At 47.1% G+C, this 22,589-nt stretch overlaps 2 protein-coding genes across 2 annotated transcripts in view; one reads left to right on the top strand and one right to left on the bottom strand.

Annotated features, from left to right (window-relative positions):
* Window positions 1-2,142: 2,142 nt before the first annotated feature.
* Window positions 2,143-3,240, bottom strand: TSSK1B (testis specific serine kinase 1B; the record flags this gene model as incomplete). The annotated part of the gene is made up of 1 exon (XM_080918749.1): window positions 2,143-3,240. The coding sequence occupies one exon, from the start codon at window positions 3,238-3,240 to the stop codon at window positions 2,143-2,145; it is 1,098 nt and encodes a 365-aa protein (XP_080774875.1).
* Window positions 3,241-5,579: 2,339 nt separating this feature from the next.
* DGCR2 (DiGeorge syndrome critical region gene 2) overlaps window positions 5,580-22,589 on the top strand; it is a 48,387-nt gene continuing 31,377 nt past the window's right edge. The window contains exon 1 of the mRNA XM_080918864.1: window positions 5,580-5,857. Within this exon, the coding sequence (XP_080774990.1) occupies window positions 5,779-5,857 (79 nt within the window). The 5' untranslated portion in view covers window positions 5,580-5,778. The remainder of the gene's footprint in view (window positions 5,858-22,589) is intronic.

The raw sequence follows: 22,589 nt of genomic DNA, 5'->3' as shown, positions 1-22,589 counted from the left end.
CCAACCTGGGCCTGGTTAGTGAGGAGGGGACTGTGTTAGGCTTGGTGCTGAATAGCCCAGGGATGGATGGCCCTAAGCATTGCCCATAAAAGAGCAAGCTTGGGGTTTTGTGAGCAGGTGAGTCAGGGCTACACAAAGGGTTCTGGCAATGCTCACGAGTTGCCTTGTGTTTGTGCATGGGTGTTCTGCAAGGTGGCATCCTGTATGTATCTTCTTGGCTCCTTTAGAAGTCCTGTGCTCACTTTTGAATCCCACAGAAGTCTTGGCTTTCAGTGAGTTGCCAGAATGTGAAGGTGCTGTGCTCAGAAGGAAATCAAGAAGGCCTGTTTCGAGATGGGGAGGTGGGACGGACAGCATCAAACAGGAAGTGACATAGGCAGGTGCAGAGTGGACAAGAGGGAAAGATGATGGGGGAACAAGAATACACCATAGAGGGCTCCTTTTAAGACCTGGTCCTAACGTCCCAGTGATGCACACAGCAGGAGCTATCTCAGGCCATCTTGGTGTCTTTTGTCCCCAAAACTTTGGCAAGACTACAGAGATAAAAGAGCAGGTGCCTACAAACTTGTCAGCACACTCCATCAGCCAGCCCCATGTCCTGGAACCATGTTTTTTCATGGCACTTCTCCAGTCTCTCATCTGAGTGTTGCTCAGGGTCTGCACTATGCCGAACCCTGGCAGAATTCACAGAAGCAGGCTACAGAGTGTTGCTTGGTCCCAGAAGGCTTTGAGGAGGACAAAGCCCCTTGGCTGAGCCTGGGGAGATGGGCACAGTCTTCAAAGGTGAATTGGCAAGTATGCTTATGGTGCACATGTTGGGGTACATGGATGAAGGGGGCATTGATGGGCAGATCAGAAGGTAGCACTGAAATTCTATCCGAGCATGGGAGGATGTAGCCTGGGTGTTGCTGTGAACACTGGGAGGCAACTGGTGGAACAGGGCACAGTGCGCAAAGGTGGCCTGGATATGGTAGGGTGCAAGAGGAACACGTCCAGGAACTCACTGAGTACCCACTTTTCTAGGGTACTTGGTGTCATCCTAAGGCAGAAACATAGGTAGGTTCAAGGTTGAGATGAGTCTAAATGTTTTTGTTAACATTTGTGTGTTAAACCCTTAGACTTCCATGAGGTTGCCCAGAGTGAGGCGAAGAAAGGGGCCACAATGGCAAGGTGAAGACTGCCTGGGACATGATAGAAGCAAGGCAGGCAGCACATGGAAGCCAGTGGTGCCAGGTGCAGGTCATGCCCATTTGGGGTACAATAGCTGCCTTCCTTGCCCATAGGGCTCAGACATGCCAGTTTTACTTTGCAGAAGTCAGCTTCCAGCTCTGCTGGGGCATCCCCTCTGGAAATGATTGAGATTGGAGGGGAATGGAATACAGTCAAAAGCTGTACAGGGCTGTGGGACATGCTTGGGTTAACTAGTAGAGCCCCCTACTCCTGGACTGGGCAACGGTGGTGTGTAGCATCTGAGTCCCAGCTGGACAGGGAGAAACATGTCCCATGCTGGGCAGAGCTCAAAACAAGCTGCTAAGCAAGTCCCAAGAGGGATTATAGGGCTGGTCAGTGTGGGTAGTGATAAAACACCTGCCTCGCCCCTGAGCCCCGATGCAGGACGCCAGCTCTTCTAGTGCAAGGCCAGCTCTGGCTTCCAGCTCTTCCTCTACCGGTAGCCATGCCCATCCTTCTTGGACTAGCCTCCCCATGCCTTCTCTCCACCCTTCTTTACATTTCCCAGCCTCCCTCTGTAAGTTATCTTCTTCACCTAGCAATCTTCTGTGGCCTCTACCCCTCCAACTACCCCCAACCATCCTTTCACTTGCCACAACCTAAGGATACAGTCCTTGCTTGGGGTGCAGAAATGATCTCCCTATGAGTGAGAATTTGCAGTCTAATAGGAAGACAAGGGGAACTACAGTGATCTGGGCAAAGACGTTCACCTGAGGGTGTGCACCAATATAGTGATTTATTGCTTCTGTAACCATGTAAGTTACCAAGTTCAAAGTGGGGGAGAAGAAAGTGACGAAAATAGCTCATCCAGGAGTGTCTTCCTTCTCTCTCGTCCCTTGACTTCTAGGCTCAGGCTTCAAGCCGTGAGCTCTGCCTCATTCCCTGCTGGCCCCCTGGGCTGCAAGAGGCTCACTAAGTATGTGTCTCTGAAGGCTGTTGGGGGTGCCCTTCCTCTGTGTCCCTGTTCAGTTCGCTGCTGAGGCCCACGTTCTCTGACTGCCTGGCCACCTGCACAGAATCTTCCTGAGGTTTTGTCTCAGGTTGGGTCTCGGATCGTGCCTCTTCCTTAGGCTCCAACTTGGTGGCAGACTTCTTATCAGGACCAGATTCAGGAGTCCAAGAGGGCTCAGTGGCCCGGGAGCTTTCCCCCTCTTTGTTGATGGCTCCAGAGGATAGACCTCGCGCCTTGGGCTGCACCCAGCAATGGCTGAGGATCTCATCAATGTGCAGCCGCCGGTTGACATCTGGCTGTAACATGCGGTAGATGAGGTCCTTGCACTCACCAGTCAGGTGTTTGGAGCGTGGAAAGTTGACACGGTGCTCCTTCTGGATGCGCAGCATCTTTTTGATGTTGGAGTCATCGTAGGGCATGGAGCCACAGACCATGATGTAGAGGATCACACCCAGGCTCCAGATGTCATACACCTTGGGCTGGTAGGGGATGCCCTGCAGTACCTCGGGGGCCGCATAAGCTGCTGACCCACAGAAGGTCTTGCTTAATGTCAGTCGACCACTATCGTCCCGCAGGCAGCGCTTGGAGAAGCCGAAGTCAGACAGCTTGATGTTGAAGTCCTTGTCGAGCAGAAGGTTCTCACACTTGAGGTCTCGGTGGACGACATCCAGGTCATGGCAGTACTTGACGGCCGAGGAGAGCTGGTGGAACTTCTTTCGAGCATCATCCTCATGCAGGGCTCCTCTGGTTTTGATGAATTCAAGGAGGTCACCCTGGACCCCAAGCTCCATGACAATGTAGACCTTGCCATCTGATGTCTCAAAGATCTCATAGGTCTTGACAATAGAGCGGTGGTTTAGCATGGCCAGAATCTCAATCTCCCGGGGAAGGAATTTCTCCAGGAAGTCCGTGGGGGCTTTCTTGCGATCGATGATCTTGACCGCCACGTTGAACTTAAGGCGCTCAGAGTAAGCGGATTTGACTTTGGCATATGAGCCCTCTCCCAAGTTTATCCCCATGATGTAGCCTCGTCGCTTGAGGACGGCAGCGTCATCCATGGTGCCGGGAGTGCCCAGTGCCTCTGAGGCTGCCCTCTACATCCTTGCCAGACATTGGCCAGCAGTGTCCTCATTTACACTGTGGACAGAGAGTCCTCTGAACTGGCCAGGCCTGGTGTCCCTGCCTCCTAAGAGGCCCAAGACTCTAGCATGGAACATTCAGCACTGTCTCCTGGGTGACTTCAGTGGGTGAAGTCACAAAGGAGTAATGCTCTGGGGGAAATTGCCTGGGTCGCTTGAACTTAGAACCTGGAAGGTTTGGCATGTACTGGAGCAGATTAAAGTGGACAAAATGGCTTCATGCTTGGCTCCAACCAGAAGTAAGAGAGGCTTATGAGACACAAAGGTCTGCTCATGTTTCTAATCCTAGAAATTGAACGGCTCTACAGTGGCATGATTCATTATTGCAAACCAGGTCAATCCGGGGACTCAGTGTGGGTCGTCCTATGAGTCAAGGGTCCCAGGAAGTAGAAGATAACACTCATGCAAGGATAATAGGAAGTCTTGATAAAGGGGTGCTTCATAAAGGTTGGAGCAAAATGCCAGGAACCCTGGGGGAGCTGCAGTGCCCTAAGGTAAGTAGCAGACTCCTGACTCATGTGGTAGGGGTCGGGAATGGAGAGAGCTAAACTGACAGTAACCTTTGTTAGAGGAAAAACACCAGTCTGCACTACTCTACAGGCCAGTAGTAAGGAAGCCATTCGTGACACCCCACCCCTTCAGCTTTGATGCTGTCTACACAGGCAACCCTCAAAGTCACTGAGAAGGTGACTTCAGTGGGTGAAGTCACAAAGGAGTAATGCCCAGGGGGAAATGTGGCTATTGCCTGGGGTGCTTTGACTTAGAACCTGGAAAGTCTGCCATGTACTGGAGCAGATAAAAGTGGACAAAATGGCTTCATGCTTGGCTCTAGCCTGCGGTAAGGGCTTTCATCTTTTAAAAGATCACTTTTGAATGTCTGTTGGGCCCTGAGACAGACCTGGGCCACAGCTGTGAAGATCCTTCAGGTTCTTTATCTCCTGGCCCAGTGGTGGTGGCGGGTTAGAGAGTTAACACTGGGCTTTCACTGTATCATACAGCTGGACTTGTCACTTTATGTCCTGCTTTTTTTTCTTTTCCAAACCTTTCCTGGACTCTGCAGGTGGACAATTGGCAGGAAGTCTGCACTTGGCTGAGTTCCCTCCAAAGGACCTGTCCAACTCATAGCTCTGGCTCAGCTCCCAGGGCAGATGATTTGCAGTGGGGGTGGGATGGGGGCAGGAGGCTAGGCCTGGATCTTGTACTTGCTGGGAATGTGTCATAAAACTCTCCGAATACTGGACAGGTACCTTTGCTTTTGCCAGCAAGGAGCTCTCTTTCTGTTGTGACAAAACCTATGTCCAACATTTTGGGCCAAGACCTGGGAAAGTTGAAATATTTGATACTTTGACTGGCTTTATCCACCTATAAGGAGTTAGCATCTTTCACTTACATGGCTCCATGTATTTATCATAGGTTGGAATCCTGGGACTTTGGTGGAGTGGCAATAAGAGTGAGTCAGGCATGCTGCAGGTGACTGTCCTTACGCCCTTTTCACTTCCTTCCCCTGAGCAGATTGGTCCTTCATTTGCTGTCTCTCCTTCCATGGTCATGCTGCTTATGAAAACAAGTGTGAGTTTAGCATGTGGAGCCTTGTTCCCAGGCTTTAGCCCCGTCTCTGCCTGTGCTTTTGTCTCCTTTGTATAGACAGCTCCTTCTCTAGATCTGGTCCAGAGACTGTTATTCTGACATCCCTTAAGCCATTTCCTCCTCTGTTTGATATTCTTTGTGTCATTTCCCCATCTACAGAGCCTGCTGATCCTTTATTTTCACTAGAGTTCTTCACTTTCTTCACAGCAGTTCTGCGCTTAGAAGACCACTTTAGGGAATATGTTGGCACTGGGACCGACCTGGGCCTCTGGGAGTAAAGATCACTCAGATCCAGTTATACCTTCTTAATTTTTTAATCCTGGACCCCCACTCCTACCCAACCCCAGACCCTGGCGCCAGCACTGTCAATCCCTGTGGCCCTACCAGCATTAGGGACCCCTTTGGGTACTTCGCCGCCAAGACTGCGTTTCCCTCCCCTGAGTCCCACCTCTCGGCTCACCCAATGGCACGTTTCATTTCCTAATAGCCCCGCCCTGACCACGCCCACTGCAGCCCAGACCCTCTGGCCTCTCCTGCTCACGCTCCGCCCCGCGTCTGGCGCTCCGGTCTTGCCCCCTCCGCCCCTACCTCCGCCCAACTCGGCGTTCATTGGTTAGTACGGGCTGGAGGCGGGGTGGCGCGGGCCGGAGCAGGACGGCCGCCATCTTGCGCGAGCCGGAATTTCATCCCGCTCCTGCGGCCTGGAGTGTCCGCGAGTTGGTGGCATTCTCTTGCCGCGGCCCAGCTGGATCCCTCGCCTGCCGTCCCTCTGCCCCAGGCCGGAGTTCGGCCTTCACCCCCTCCTCTCGGCCAGGTCCGGCCTCCCCGCGGGGTCACGCGGCTGCCCCGGGGACGATGAACGGAGGATAAATGGTGCCCAAGGCAGACAGCGGTGCCTTCCTGCTACTCTTCCTGCTGGTTCTCACTGTCACCGAGCCGCTGCGGCCAGGTGCGCGGCGCTGAGGGTGGGGGCGCGGTCGGGGGTGGGGCTGCGGACGTCCGTCCACCCGCGGCTGCTGGGCGCCACTGCGCCTCGGCCGGACACAGGCGAGGCCTGACCGCGGGCCTCTGGGCGTCCCCTGCCGCGGCACAAGTTGGAGTATACCAGGGTTCGGAGCCTCGATGATGTCGCCTTTGGACATCTACCGAGCGCCGCGTGCTCTGGGACCCACTGGCCTGGAGCTGCGTCTCGGGCGCACCCTTCTGCTGGGCTCAGTGGAAGTCTGGGAAGCAGCTTGTGGAAGCACCTGGTGCCCCAAGTGTCCGCCCAACTGTGGCCTAGTGCCAGCATTTCAGCCCTGGACAGCGATGGCTGGTTGCTTATTACCACTCAGTGAAACGCTGTAATACAGAAGTCCAGCCAAAGGAGCTACTGGGAGTAAACTGAATGATCATCGTGTGCAGGGGACAGTCTTCTCAGCGGTGCCTGACACTTTGTGCTTTGTGTGGTGTGGTTAACTACTTTTGGTACTCCCTTGGACTTTTGTGTGGTGGGGAACCTCAAGGTCCTTTTTCAACTTATTTCAGATATTTCTGAACTGTGCCAAAAAATTCCTTACTGCTCCTCACCTCCCAAACTAAGAGGGGTCGATTTATTCACCACTACATCCTCACTGTCCTATTAGGAATCTGTGGAAAAGTTTTACAAACAGCAGGGATATCTTGTGTGTGAACTTTCAGGTGAAAGAGTCGCTGTAGCATGAGTACTCTATGTTAGAGACGCCACTCTGAACTAGAGTGCTTCAAACTTTTAGCAGAGGAAGGTTCCCATGAAGGAATGCCCAAGGCAAGTCTTCTGTGGGTGACATCATGGCTGGGTGTCAGAACAGGTGGGTGCATCTTCTGCAGTGTCCTAGTCCAGTTCCCATCCTGCAACATATTTCAGTGCTTGGCTTTGTGCTTTTGTCCCATGTGGAAACATCTGCCAGATCTTTAGTGACCAATCCTAAGCCAACACTCAACTGAAGAGTGTTTCCCTGGACTCCAGGAGTGGAACAGCTAGTGCTCTGCAGAGTGAGCTGACTGGTTGTTAAGTAGCCTGCTAGGAACCCTTGTGGATATGATTCTCTTTTTGGGCTAATGGGTTTGTGGGATATTGTGCTTTTTACATCTTGGTAAACGTGTTTGTATACCTCTGCATACAGTGAACCCATTCTGATTCTTGGGTCCAGTTTTGCAGGGGAGGACCACACGTGTCTTTCTTTCGCCTCTTGTTCTAGGGCCAGCATCTCTTGCCTAGATCTGATGTCCCTAACCGGTTTTCCTTGCCAGTTTGTTCATATATCCTGCCAGCTGGCTGAGAGCAGTTCAGAAAGGACATGTGAGTTCTTGCTGCCTGCCCAACAGTAGAGATATTCAAATGCAGAGAACACAACCTCTTTTTAAAAGTGCTCAATATTGAAGAAGAGCGTGTATGAATTCTTCAGTATATTCCTGTGTGTTGGGTATCCTGGTGAGATGGCAGAGGCCATCCTTGTGTGCACGTGCAGCAAGGGAACCCTCATTCAATCTGAATGGGACAAACAGTGGAAGAGGCTCCAGTAGAGTCAGTGATGTGAACTTGAACCCATGGCTTTCTAGGCTGGAACTTGGCATCAGCCCCAAGTTTTGTCTTAAGTTGTCCTGCAGAACCCTAAGCACCCTACTGTCCCTTGACATGGGCAGCAAAGACAGGCATTGCTGGGTCAGATTTGTTTTCTTGTGTGCTATTGTGTCTCTTTACACATTCATCATGTCTGTCCTGGGAGTGTTGGGCAGAGTCTTTATAGCTGACTTTGCAGAACGAAGGTCCTATTCTAGATATGCTTGCTTCTTTCAAGGTCTGAGGTCTTCACCATGCATGGGTGTAAGGACTAGTTAGAACCCACCTCTTAGGACAAGGCATACGGTTCTCCTCTTACTCCTGCCCAGTGTTGTGAAGGAGAGCCAGGGCATGTGGGTTTCTTCTTTGATGCAGCCTAAAGCTTTGAGTGATGATGAGGGAGGCAGTGTGTGGAGTTGGGCTTGACTTGTCTAAACTCTTTTTCTATTCTTTTGTTTTTGTGTGCCAGCTCATCCAACTCAGGGCCTTGATCATGGGAGGCAAGCATTCTACCACCAAGCTTCACCTCCAGCCCCCAAATTCCCTCTAAAGAATGAACATTTAATCTTAGGTGTTTGAGGATATTACATGTCAGGTAGTGTTCTAAGGACTAATGTATGTTAACTTTCAAGTGGTCACTGGAAGACTGTTATTAGCCCAGTTTTATAGACAGAAACTAAAATAGAGAACTTTAATAAAGCCAGTGACCTAGATGAGATTTAATTCTGGGAACCTGGCTGCTTTGATCATTATGCACCTATATAGGGAGTGCAGCATTATTAATTTTTTTGCTCACCCTAACACTGTTTAAGTTCTCAGTGAGAAACAACATTATGCCATAGTTTCAGCAATCACTTTCTTCAGGGTGATCCCAGCATTCATAGCCAAAGAAAACTTGCTTTCCCAGCAGGACCACTGTCCAAAAATCCTGGTCCTTTCCCTGTCTGTTGCTGGCCCCTGAGAAAGGCTTGGGCCACCTTGAGAGGTAGCAGCAATAACAGCTAGCTTGTGCTGCTCCTAGCTGGGAGTGACCTTCAGGAAGTCACCTGCCTCCCACTAACCTAGTTCATAGATACTCTCCTCTTAGCAGTGAGGAGAGATAGTCTGTTTACCAGGTAGTGCCCCAGCAGTGATGGCAAACGCTCTGTCTGTATGTGGTTCTCATACTGTGGAGCTGATCTTGCTGTGCATTTGTCTTCTTGGCAGTGATGGCAGGTCCTCCTAGGGATGACAGAAATCCAGTAGTTGATTTCCCCCTTGTGGGCTGAGCCTCTGACTGTTGGTGAGTTCGTTTGGCAGGTTTCTAATTCTGAAATGTCAATAACAATATTTAGGACCCAGTAGAGCCCATGACTAAGCATGTGTCCTTTAAGGAGTGCAGCTCTGTCATTTGTTCACTGCCTGTGCTTACGTGCAGAGCACATTGACGACCTGTGAAGCTCAGCAACTGAGCAGAGGGATCCCTGAGTATAAAATGTGGTTATTCTGTGACACCTTTGGTTTTGTTTCTGCTTGACTGACTCACCAACTAACTATCTTAGAAAGTTTAGAGGGGGTGGGTCATATTTTGTCTTGGCAGGCTGGAGGTAGATAGGTTTGGGGCCTGTGGTTCTGGTGGTATGGACTTAGATGGCTTTATGCTTAGGTAGACAGCGAGATGTCTCTCAGAAGAGGACTGGAAGTTTGCTTTCTGTTGCTGCATAACACAGCCACAACAACTTAGAGAAGGGGTTTATTTCACCTTACAGATTATAGTCCATCATGAGGAGGCTCAGGGCAGGAGTGGACTTGCTTTCCCCCAACTTTCTTATAGAGCCTTCTTCTGCATCAATTAGTAATCAAGAAAATGTTCTACAGACTTGCCCTCCTGTCAAGTTGGCAAAACTGACAAGTTAGGCAAAGTTTTTTTTTCTCTTTCTGGCCAATGGCTGGTGATTTTGTGGATTCAAAGCGTGTACCCTGAAGCTACGCTGCCTGGGTCAAGGTTGTCATGGTGCTTTAGGGTCTCCTCTCCGTCTGCTCCCCTCCCCTCCCTGTCCCTGTCCCTGTCCTTCCTCCTCTTTCCCCCATCTCTCTCTTCTCCCCTCCTTCCATCCCTCCTCTCTAGATTACTTTTGTGCTTCAGCTTCCTCACTGAATATAAGCATCATAATATGGATTCATGGAGATGTAAGAATTAAAATGGGTGAGGGGATATTCCAAGTGCTCTACACAGATCATATGTTGGTATTCTTCACAGGTAGATCTGAAGGAGTCTAGGGAACCCTTGAGTCTGTGAGCAAGATGGTGTGTGCATGTAAGTCAGCGGGGCCTCCCTCTAGGAGGCCCCAGAGCTCAGTGCAGTGGTTTTAAATCTTGCCACACACATAGCAACCACTGCAGGATTTTCTGGTTCACATTATTTTAGTTATTTCTGAGAATTTCATGTGTGAATACTGTATATCATTTTTATCCCACTCTCTCCCCCCAACTGCTGTGTGCCAACTGGAAATTGCTGACCTCTTTTTCTTTATTATTATTACATCTATTGCATATACACATGCATACATAAATACAAACCTGCTGAGTCATTTAGTGTTGCTGTCTGTATATGTCTATGTGCTGACTGGGGTTGATTCAGGGACTCATCTCCTGGAAAATGATTTTTTCTTCTCTTAGCAACCATTATTTGCCCATAGCTCTTCCTCTAAGTGTGGTGCTTCGTGAGATTTACCTCATTCACATTGGATGCCAATTGGTAGTTTCTGTGCAGGTCTCATTTGAGCAAATGTATCATTAAGCTTTCATGGCTATAGCTCCCTGTCAGAAGATACTGTCTTGCAGTGAATATCCTAGTCCTCTGCCTCTTACACTTTTCTGCCCTACTCCCACCCCCTTTTAGGGTCTGTGACCACTTCTGCGTGTTCCCTAAGCCTTGATTGTAGGAGTTGGGTATGGATACCCCTTACTCAGTTGTTCTCTGAATTTTGACATGACTTCCTTCAGTCCAGTCAAACTGCTGTTGGTTACTTCCAAGATACAAGTGCCACTGTTGCACCCTTGGTACTCCCTTGCCATGCAGGTCTCTGCTGTGCTGTACAGCTTCCACAGCTGGCTAAGGCGGTTGACCGCCCTTCCCCCTCAGCAGCTTGTGGAACACCTGGATATTAGCTAGTCCTCAGGGAGGAGGAGTCAAGGTCAGATCCAGCTCAACTTTTCTACCTTATGCATGTAAAATATATGGTGTCTTTAGCAATAGGGACTTAACTTTCAAATTCTGGGAGGCAACCAAGGGTAACAGCAATACCCTGCATTGTTTTGGGAGTCTCTTGGACTCTCCTAACCAAAAATTTGAAGGGAGGTTTCCCATGCCTGGTTAGTAGGGTTTTTGATAGTCTATGGCTCTTGGGAGGAGCATTACTACTCCAAGTTGTATAAGCTCATTTGACTCATATAGTATATATGATTAATTTTTTGAGACAGGGTCTCTCTACAGTCCTGGTTGTCCTGGACTATAGTGACATAGTTGTCCTGTCACTATGTAGACCAACCAGGTTGGCCCAAATTCACACATTTACCACTGCCTTCCCTCCAGTTTATCTTCTTTTTCATCCCTCCTCCCTCTATATTACCTGCCCTTTCCTTCCCCTAGACAAAGCCTCCCTGCTCCTTTTTCCCATTCTCCCTCTAGGTACCTGGGTCTTACTATTCCCTTCCCCAGGGCCACGCCCCCTTTTACTCTCTATGTTTACTCTAGGTTATGCACCCACTTGTAAAGATTGGGAGCTAGGATCCATAAATAAAGGCGAAGGTACAGTCACTGCACTTCTCTCAGTGCTAGGGTTATTCACAGTGACAGCCTCTACTCATTGACACATTTTGTGTGTGTCCCCTATGCCTGGACAGGCACAGAGTGGGCACTTAGAAACCAGTTTCTGAGGAGCTGGAGAGATGGCCTAGCAGTTAAGAGCACTGGCTGCTCTTCTAGAGGACCTGGGTTTAATTCCCAGAAACCACATGGAGCCCACAGTTGTCTGTAATGGCAGTTTCAGGGCTTCCAGCACCCTCACACAGACATCCATGCAGGCAAAACACAAATGCATACAAAATAAAGATAAAATGCATATGTACATTTGAATATATGTGTGTGTCTGTGTCTGTATATACACACACATATTAAAATGGCTATTTGTATCTTTCTAACATAAAGGACAGTAGTTCCTTTAGTCATTGTGCCTTGCAGCTGCCCTAATGGAGGTGGCAAGGAGGATGAGGTCCTTGTAGTCACTCTGCAGGGATGGGAGTTGGATGAGGAAGGAGGCAGAGCCATCTGGTTGGGCCTCATTTTTGGTGGATCTTGCTCCTTGGGTGTTAGCTACACTGAGAGACAGAGCCAGCAAGGGCTTCTTGCCAATATGGATCCTTCCTAAAGCTTACCAGCCACTCAGTCTAGGGTACAGGTGGGTGTCCCAGAGAAAGGGGGTATGGCTTGGCATCTGGACTTGGGAACAGAGTTGGCTACATGAACTGGGCAGCTCATCACGTAGCCTTGGTTGTGGACTGGTTTGATGTGAAGCTGCAGTCTCCCTCTTCTGCCCAGTGAAGCTGTTACTTCAGTTACCCTGAGCTGCTTCTCCTAACTCTGCACTCCTTGCTCCCTCTCTGCTGCTTTCTACATAGGCTGGCTTCTGTTTGCTCACACCAGCCATCATTTCACTCAACCTGTCTGTCTCTGTCATCCGGGGGGCTGCTTCCTGTTGGACAGGACAAGGCTGATGTGGGGCTAGGTGAGTTAGCCCGCTTGAGAGTATACCAGGTGGGTCCTGTGTGCTCCTCTTACCTGAAGGAACATTAGGAGATCATCGCCATACATGTGGGAGGGGGTGGGTGGGTGTGGGAGTGTGCACAGTTGAGCATGGAGGGCAAGGACAAGCTCAGTTGTCAGTACTTAGGCACCCCCATCTGATGGTGTATATAGTTGTGTTCCTATGCAAATATATGGATATGTGTGCATGTGCACGTGTGTGGGTGGGTGTGAAAACTAGAGATTAATGCTGACTCTCCTCAATCCACTTTCCATCTCGGTTTGTGAAGCAAGGTCTCGCTGTATTCTTAGCACACGGACTTGGTTAGATTGGCTGGGCAGTAAGCCCTGTAGAGGCCTGTCTTTACCTTCCCAGTGCTAGAATTAGGCACATGCTGCCACATCAGTTTTTAAATAGATTCTGGGACCAAACTCAGATCTTCATGTGTGCACCAAAAGCTGTTTCTTGACTGGGCCATTTTCACAGCCCCAAACTGGTTTTGTGAGTTTTTCACTAGCCTGGGACTCACCCCCTTAGGCCAGCCAGGTATCCACCCTGCCTCCCTCCCCTGCATTGGGGTTACAAGCTCACACTACCTCATCTGGGTTTGTTTGTTGTTTTAGGGTTTGTTGTTGTTTCAAGACAAACTGTGTGTCCCTGGCTATCCTAAAAGTCAATCTGAAGAACAGGCTGGCTGAGAACTCAAGAGATCTGCCTGTCCCTGTCTCCCAAGTGCTGGGATTAAAAGCATGCATCACGATGTTCAGTTTGACAGAACCGTTTTTTATTATTTTAAGATTTATTTTATTGTTTTGTTTATATGAGTACACTGTAACTGGCTTCAGACACACCAGAAAGGAGCATCAGATCCCATAACAGATGGTTGTGAGCCACCATATGGTTGCTAGGAATTGAACTCAGGACCCTTGGAAGAACAGTCAGTGCTCTTAACTGCTAAGCCATCTCTACAGCCCCACGACTGGTTTTTAAAAGTGGTTTCTAGGGATTGAACTTTACCAGCTGATTTGTTTGTTTGTTTGTTTGAAACAGGATCTTACTTTGCAGCCCAGATGTCCTAGGATTTACTTACTGCATAACATAGGCAGGACTTGAACCCATGGTGATTCTCTTGCCTTAACCTCCCAAGTAAGCATGAGCTGCTGCCACACCCACCCCTTCTTTGTTTGTATGTTATTGTTTTCAGTATGTACGTTTATTTCTGTGTATCTGTACACAGGTGTCCTTCAGGAATTCCCACACTCAGCCTGTCAGGAACTGAACACATTCCTCCTCACCTGCCCTATAGTCTGTCTTGGGCTTAGCTGCTTCTGTCTTTGTCCTTCTTCCTCCACGTCGTGTCTGAGCGTCCCATACTCTGTTAAGCACTTTGGGTGCATAGCCTAGATAGCCATAAATGACACCATTCCTTTTCAGATAGTTTGTGGTGTGTTGGTCTTGTACTTGACTGAAGATTACCAAGGAGTATCTGAAATGATGTTTTTAGGTTGTGTAGATCGCTCAGCAGAGATCAGAGCAGGATACTGTTTAGATTTAGAGGGTGGAGTAAAGCTGTCCATTGCTGCTTGGCCTTAGACCATCTTTCTGTATGCCTCAGAGCTTCAGCTTTGCTTCAGGCGTTTCCTTGTTTAATTTAGTAATGCTCTTAGGTGGGGCTGGAATGTAGCTCAGTGGTAGAGTGCTTGTTTAATATATGTAAGATCCTGACCTCCACTCTCCACTACTGGGGAGGAGGGAGAATTTTATTGGTGGTTAGCCTGGGCTACAAAACCAAAACCTTCATCTCAACAACAGAAACTTACCTGTAGGACTTTGGAATCTTTCCATATCTTGAATTTGCTTTTGTGATTCAAGTAATTTGTCTGCCATTCCAATTGGAAAGTTGGTCTCAGAGGCATGGGGACCTCATTTCTTTTTCTCTAAATAGGGATGGTACTTAAAAAGTACTATAGGAGACTATTTACTAGACACAGGAGAGCAAAGTTTAGTTTTCTTGTGTTACATGTTTGTATGTGTGCACATGCATGTGTGTGCCTTTACCCACTGAGCCAGCCTGCCAGTACTAAAGTTAAGTTTTCTTGAGACAGTGTCTCGTGTAGTCTCAGAATCAGCTATGTAGCTGTGTTGGTTTGAGTGAGAATGGCCCCTCTGGGCTCATATATTTTAATGCTTGGTTTTTGGTTGGTAGACTGTTTTAAGACTAGGAGGTGCGGCCTTATTGGAGTAGGCTTTGAGGTTTTAGAAACCGCCACTGCCTCCTGTGTTGTCTTGACATGCAAACTCTCAGCTACTGCTCCAGCCCCATTCCTGCCTGCCTGAGGGCAGTGCTCTTCACCCTGGTGGTCAGAACTCAAACTCTGAGTCTCCAGTAAGCGCTTCTGTAAGGTGCCTTGGTCATAGTGTCTCTTCATAGCAATAGAGGTCTGTCCAGATGGCTTTTGAATTTAGGCTTCGGGTTCAACTGGGTACTGGCCACTCTAACCAGGGCTTTACTGGAAAGACCCAGTTATGCTCTGCAAAGCCCTGGGCTCTGGTTCTTCCCTTTGCTTAGGGGACTTTTACAGAGCATTCACGTGAGTAAGGAGGAGTACTTGAGTGAGTTCTTCTCAGCCTTCAGGACCGCCAGGAATGGTTACCTCAGTGCATCTCAGAGCAAGGGATGTAGCCTAACAAGATATGGTCGTTGCCATGTAGTCTGGAACCAAGGCTAGTCTTAAATGGTTCCTGGTGCCTCTTTCTATACTGATTTCCTTATGCACCATCCCAGGAAGCTGTAGAGGCCAGGAGGTTTCACATGGCAGTGACCAGAAAGAAGCTCCATGGTTACAGAGACTGCCAAATCCGGGAGTCTTGGGGCAAGGGTGTAAATGTCCCTGGGCGCTCATGAAAGCACAAATGTACTTTTGAAGGTGGTAGGAAGTTTGTAAACATCACAAAGGTCTGGTCATTGTCCTCCTTTCCTGGCTCTGTCTTCCCTGGCATGTGCTGGACAAGCACTCTGATCCATTTTCCCTCATTGGCAGCTGCAGTCCTTGAGCCAGACCATATTCTATGGAACAGCTAGGCTCAGTCCCTCCTGCTGCACATGGATGGGCCCTCCGTCTTTATTGTACCTTTCCTACTGATTGGTTCTTGTCCAGGCTGCACTGCTGATTGTAGGGTTGCCTACATTGGTGTTACTGGAGCCTCCTTAATAGATGTCATTACTCTTGAAGTTAATGAGGTAAGGGCTGGAGATCTCTCTTCTTAGTGTCACTGATGGCTTCGATATTGGCCTGAGACCTTGTTTAGGCCCTTCTGAACTCTTACCTTAGGATGGGATCTGTTTTGTTAGGTATTTATTGTTAATAGTGGTTTGTGTCTCTTCTTGATGGTCCATAGGAAAAACTAGAATAGTGTGGCCAAATGGAAAAGGAGTCCCTCTAGATACCCTTTCAGATCCTCTGCTCTGCTGCTGGTTTGGAGTGTGGTCCTGGACACTTGTGGTACAGATTGAGAGCCTTTGCAAAGCCTGCTAGGCCGCAGTGCTCTCAGTGTAGAGCAGAGAGCACTCGCACTTGCTGACCATTCTACACGTGTCCTCATTGTCTTGGGCACTCAGGTGGATGGTGGAAGGAGGTCACCTTTTCAGCATTTCTTTGTGACATGAATATGTGCTAGTGCTCCATCGTTTGCCCTTTGTGGGCAAAGTTGAAGAGAAATTTATTTCAAACAATTTAGAAAGTATTCTAGATTTCCTAGAGACATTTGAGACAGCTCAATTTACATAATTTAAAACGAGACCAAATCTTGCTGACAGAGGTGATTCTAGAAAAAGAATTTTATCGATAAGACAGACACAAACTACAAACTCTCAATTCACACGAATAGCACAATGTCTTAGCAGTAATCTCCAAATACCCAGGGGCCACTATGATATCCCTAATTGTCAGGCCCCAGAAGGAAAATTACTCACTTCATAGTACCATCTGCCGCTCATCTTACCACATGAACACATTAGTGTTTCTGGAGCCTCCATGATACGATGTCATTACTCTTGAAGTTAATGAGGTAAGGGCTGGAGCTCTCTCTTCTTAAAGACTTGAAAAATGTGGTACAATATACATCACGTGACATCATATCAGATATCCTTTCAGATTCTTTCTGCTCTGCTGCTGATTTGGAGTGTGGTCCTGGGAAAAAAAATAACCTTCTTTTTATCTAGAAGATCCTGGTATAGATTGAGAGCCTTTGCAGAGGCTACTCTCAATCTTTTCAGCCCCTTAACTGTTTTAATTATTTATACTTTTGCTGTTCTGTTAAACTCAGGGGCCTTGCTTGCAAATTCTGGGAAATGCTCTGCCCTGAGCTACATTCCAGTCCTTAACTGTGCCTTGTTTTGCATGTGTCTGTGTATGTGCGTGACTATGTGCAGTTTGTGTGAGGATGGGTATACATGTGCAAATCAGACGGTACCTGCCTAACTTCCAGGGAGTCTCATATCTCTGCCTGCCTCTTGCTTTGCTATAGGAGCTCTGGGGGTTACAGAAACATGATATACAGGCAGCTTTTAATGAGGTTTCTAGGGACTTGAACCCAGGTCTTCCGTGCTTATATGGCATGACATGTTTTACACACTGAGCCGTCTTTTCAGCCCCTTAACTATTTTAAGCATATGGTTCAGTGGCATACAGTACATCCATATTACTATATAGTCACCATCTCTGCATATTCCTACGGTTTTTATGATGCCAATCAGAAACTACGTGCCCATTAAATAATAACTTCTCCTCACTTTTCCCCTAGCAACCACTAGTCAGCTCTGTCTCTGTGGATCTGTGTATTCTGGACATTTTATGTAAGTGAAATCATCATTCTGCATATATATGGTCTTTGGTGATTTGTTTCTTTGACTTAGCATATTTTCAGGTTCATTCACATTGTAACACATGTAAGTTATTATAACCAAATACTATTCTGCTGAGTGAATATACCACATTTCTCTCCATCCTCCAGCTGATGAATATTAGTTGCTTCTATAATAAGTGCTGCTGTGGACTTTGGTACACAACTACCTGTTAGAGTCTCTGCTTTCAGTTCTCTTGAGTATATGTCTGAGTGAGATTGCTAGTTGATATGTTAATTCTATGTCCCACAGATGCTGAGTCATCTCTCAGCTACTGCAGCGGTCGAAGGCTCATTCTCCCCCCTTGTCAGGACATTTTGCCTTAAGAAATAGCTGTTCTCATGGATATGAGGCCCTGGCTTACTTGGCTTGTGTTTCTCTGAGGACTAGTGCTGCTGAGCATCTTTTCATGTGTTTATTGATAAATCACATATCCTTCTGTTTTGTTTTTTTTAAGACAGAGTTTCTCCATGTAGCCTTGGCTGTCCTAGAACTCACTGTGTAGACCAGACTGGCCTTGAACTCTCAAAGATCTACCTGCCTTTGCATCCCAAGTGCTGGGATTAAAGATAGTTATTTATATTTCTTTGGGGAAAGAACTACATGATTTTTTTAGTTGGTCACTTGGGTTTTTATATTGTTATAAGAAATCTTTATATATTCTGACTATACTAGTGTTGTGTTGTGTGTATAGTCTGGTCTTTGATCGTGTCCTGAGATCCACAAAATTCATTTATTGTGAAGTCACCATTATCTGTTTATTCTTTTGTCGACTGTGCTGTTGGTCTCACATTCAGGAAGTGGTTCCCAAGGCTGATATCAGGACAGGCCCCCTATTTTCTAGATGTTTTATAATTTTAGCACTTAGGATAGAAGTCTTTTATCTACTTTCTAGTAACTTTAATTTTTTTCAAAACTTTTTTAATGATGGTTCTTAAATGCTTTAACATTCCTCATAACCCACCACTTAGCAGAGGGAGTAGAAAAGAAAGGATATAGGATCAGGGAGTAGACCTGTTTAAAAAGGTTCTTCAGAGCAACTTCCATCTGTGTTGTCTGGAAATCTGCAGTTCACTTTGCAGGTTAGCAGGCAGCGGCAGCTCATTCCACTCGAAAACACCCCAGGGATACACCAGCAGTCCAGTTTGGTAGAGGCAGATTAGAACATCGGTGACACAGCCTAGCAGAGAGCCAGGCCTCAGCAGCCGCCCAAGTCAACAGGATGGACCAGGAGGAATTCGAGAAGAAGTTCTCAGCTGTGCCTTTTTCAGTGAAGCAAAGGTCAGGGAAGACCCATTAGGGTTGCACAGCTAGCTCTGTAAGCAAGCTCTGTCTCCATCACTGTCCCTCGCATTCTGTTTGTACCCTCTAAACATAATATATCCTCCATGGGTCTGCCTGAGCTGACATCACTCTGCCAATCAGCCCAAGTCCACTGAAACATCAAGAAGAAACTGCAGCAAGCCACCAGAAGTTTTTTTGGTGTATTTCTCTCTATGGAGTCCTGACAATTGTAGCTCAACTATGCAATGTAAGGTGAACCAATGCATGTGTGTTGTTAGCAAAGACTCCTTCATCACATGTCCTTTCATGTGCTTGCTTTAGCAGAGCATCCTTTTACCTGTGTGTGCTTCAGTGAAATGTACTAGTCTGTCACCCGTGTCCACTTCAGCTAAACACTCCTTCACGTGTTTGCCCCAGCAAAACACCATCCAACACATGTACTTTTCAAAGAACCCTAAAGTTTCCACTTCAGCTTTAAGTTGGTTTTTATTTGTATTGAAAGCCATCTTCCCTTTTAGATGAACATGTAGTCACACTTAAGCACCATTTGCTGAAAAGACTGTAATTTCCCATGGACTAATGCAGTAATCAGCTTTTTGTCATGACAAAATTCCTGAGCAAATGTACTTAAAGGAAAAAATAAAGGAAAAAAAGGTTTAACTTTAATTGAAAGGGTATGTGGTAATGTAAGTGAGAATGGTCACCAACGTGGACTCACATATTTGAAAGCTTGGTCTAGTTAGTGGAACTGTTTGGAAAGTGTGGCCTCGGAGGAGGTGTTTCACTGGGGGTTTCAAAAGCCCACACTATTCCCAGTTTGTCCTCACCCGCTTCGTGGTTGGTTGTGGATCAGTGTAAGTGGTTGTGGATCAGTGTGTAAACTCTCAGCTGCTGTTCCAGTGCCATGACTGCTTCCACGATCGCTCCCCACCATGGTGGTTATGACATTGTGCCTTATCAATTCTCTCCTATATATTGCCTTGGTCATGGTGTCTCTTCACACCAAAGGGAAATTAACTCAGAATGGGATAAAGGCTCAGGTTTTCAGAGGCTCCAGTCTGAGATCTGGTGGCTCTGCTACTTGGCTTAGAAGCAAGGCAGAATGCCATGAAGGTACTAGCATATGGTGAAGGAGGAGGAGGGTACCTGTCATCACCAGGAAGCAGAGAGAAAGAAGGGGTGAAGAAGAGACATCTTTCCTGATGAATTGTTTGCGCTAACTAGCCCCACCCAATAACCCACTCTGCCGGGAGTTCATCAGTAGATCAGATTAAGCCCAGTGATGGGGTTAGAAACCTTTTGATTTAAGCTGAGAAGCCTCCAACACAAGTGCTTTTGGGGAGACAGTTCATGGCCACACATAACAGATGTTTATTGAAAATCTGTTTAATATGTTGGGCATGTGCTTTCATTCTTGTGAATTTTTTTTTTTTTTGCTTTAGTAACAAAATACTGATAGATAAAAGCCACATATCAAAAACTGTTTTAAATCCTCAGCAATTTTAGCATATGAAGAGGCCTTGCATTAAAATGTGTTAAGGGACCAGTTATGGTGGTGGCACATGACTTTAATTCTAGCACATGGGCAGCAGAGGCAAGCAGAACTATGAGTTTGAGGCCAGCCTGGTCTATGGAGTCTTCCAGGACAGCCAGAGCTACATAGAGGAACCCTGTCTCAAAACAGAAATACGAGACAAAACAAAACAAAAATATGTTAAGGGGTGTGTGATGATACCTGAACTGTTGGTGTAGTGGAGCTTCCTGTTGTATTGTGGCTACACACTTGTATCAGTCAGGAAGGCAATAAAGTGACAGCTGACCTGCCTCACTCATGTCTACAAGGAGAGTGTCATAAGGCCTGGTTACCTGGGTGTCAGCAGACTTGCTTTTTGAGTAGTGTCCTATGTGGCAGAAACTCATACTAGTTACCTTATGGAGAGACAGAATCTTGAGAGAGAAGGGAAAAGAAATGTTGGCGTTCAGCTAACATCTAGCCAGGGCCTATGGAGTCAGCACCCATCATTGTGAGTGATACAGACTCCAGATGCCAGAATTCACTCCCATAGTACAGCAGCCCACCCTCCTAGCTAAGACTAGACACTCCTTACATTGTTAGAAGGCCGGATTCCCTGTTGTGTTAAGAGGAGGAACTCACCTGTTCAGGTGCTCCCAGCATAGCCTCTGCCCTCCAGAGGGGGCAGGAAGGAACATTATTTCTTAACACTTGGTCATCTACAAATGTTTATAGCAAGATGTTTGAACAACACAGTTCATCGGATACTTGGAGTTAATCCAACAGCTAGGCATGTGTGCCCAACTCTAAGAGTGGGCTAATACCTGCTTAAGGAGACAAGTCCACAAGCCTACTTACTAAAAGGTTGGGCTAAGAGACACAACAGACCCCACTGGGGAAGAAGTGAGAGAAGGGTTGTAAGAAGAAGGTGTGTTTTGAAACCTGAGGTCCAGTTAAGCCAGAGAAGGGAGCCAGGTGTATTCAGGATGAGGCAAACAAAGGACTTTGCTGAGAGCTGTCTGCTCTCATTTTTTTCTTTAAATAAAAGTTTAAAGGAGCAGTTTTAACCAAATTGTAGGAGGAGGGGGAGGAGGAGGCCCTTTTCTCTGGACCGAGGAAGGGTTCCTACCTTCCCTGGTTTTCATCTGCATCAGGTGCACACACAGCTTGAAGTGGTCATGCCTCAGCATCACCTCCCAGTGTCTGACAAGGTTGTCTGTCCGTCCAGGCAGTTAATAGTCTACATAGGCAGTTTCCAACTAGAGTGTTGGAGCCTCAGGACCCTTTGCTAGAAGGAGTTTACGTGCAAAAGTGAGAAAACAACCTCCCCCACTCCCAAGTGCTAAGCAGCAAATAAAGTTGGGTGTGTGTGGAAATAAGGAACTGTTTGCCAGAGCAGGCACGCTGTCCTCAAAACAGTTGCTTTTTAAGGAAATAATAGGAATGTTGGGAAAGAAAACCTCAGGGGAAGACCATTTCCCAAAGTTCTTTGCTTCTCCCCCTTTTCTGACTTTAGTTTAGAAATTATTTTTTAACCAAAAAAATCAGGAATGCCTAGAATGGCTTGGAAAAAAACGGAACATTTTAGGTACTTAACTTAATGCTTAGGGATGGAGACTTGAGGCCAAAAGAGACTCTCATTATTAATTCCTCGTTGAATAAATAGTCTTCAGCAGGCAGTCAGCCCTGGCACTGTGACTATGAATCTTACCCCTGCTCTGGAGCTGTGGTAGAATTGTGAGCCAAGTTCAGCTTGTCCAGGTGAAGCAGCCATAGAGGAAGTAACTAATCATACTGAACTCCCTCAAGAACATTAAGACACTGGACAGTTAGCCTCAGCATCAGTGCCTTCTCCTTGGTTCTTGTTTCCTGATTTGGTGAGCTGAAATCTGTTTTATAACAGTCTTTAAAATAGCCTTTTATTGTGGTACAGTTATCTTACAATAAACTATGCATATTTAAGGCATAAGAGTTGAGAAGCCTCCTCCCCTCAAGGTCTGATAATTTGTCTTTTGTTTGTTGGGATTCTTACTTTGTGAACCAAGCTGACCTCAAACTGACAGAAATTTGCTTGTCTCTGCTTCCCAAGTGCTAAGTGGTCTGAGCCACTTCACCCAACTTTTTTACTTCTAAATACTTATCTTTGACTGGACTCAGAAATAGACAGTCCCCTGTAGATTGTCCTGAAGCTGTTTGTATTTTAATGTTAATTCCACTTCCCCAAGAAGGGCTGCCTAGTTACTGACTCCAACTGAACCTTCCCATTTTAATTAGTAAAATAAAGGAAAGCCAGTGACTGGGCAGGGCGAGGTGGTGAGGTCTGAGGAGGTCAGAGGACGGAGGGTGAAGGTCGTGGTAACATGGAGTTTCCCAAGGTCCAGCTGGACCCAGGTGATATTGTTTGGTGTTAAATAGCTGTGAACATTAAGGATTTTGTAGGTCTAATATCTCATATAGAAGGGCAGTTTGTATCTTTGTCTATTTGATGTAAACTTGTTGTATAGAGGGTTTGTAAATTGAGAGTTGAATATGTAAACCTGAATGAAAAGCTAACGGGCTGTAGAATTGTATTTCTGTGGGATTTTGGGGTAGAAAAACAACCCAGGACAGAGGCAG

The sequence above is a fragment of the Micromys minutus genome (assembly GCF_963924665.1).
Source record: "Micromys minutus genome assembly, chromosome: 7".
Taxonomy (NCBI): domain Eukaryota; kingdom Metazoa; phylum Chordata; class Mammalia; order Rodentia; family Muridae; genus Micromys; species Micromys minutus.
The sequence above is the reverse complement of the archived record's forward strand: the minus strand, read 5'-3'. Positions and strand labels throughout refer to the sequence as shown.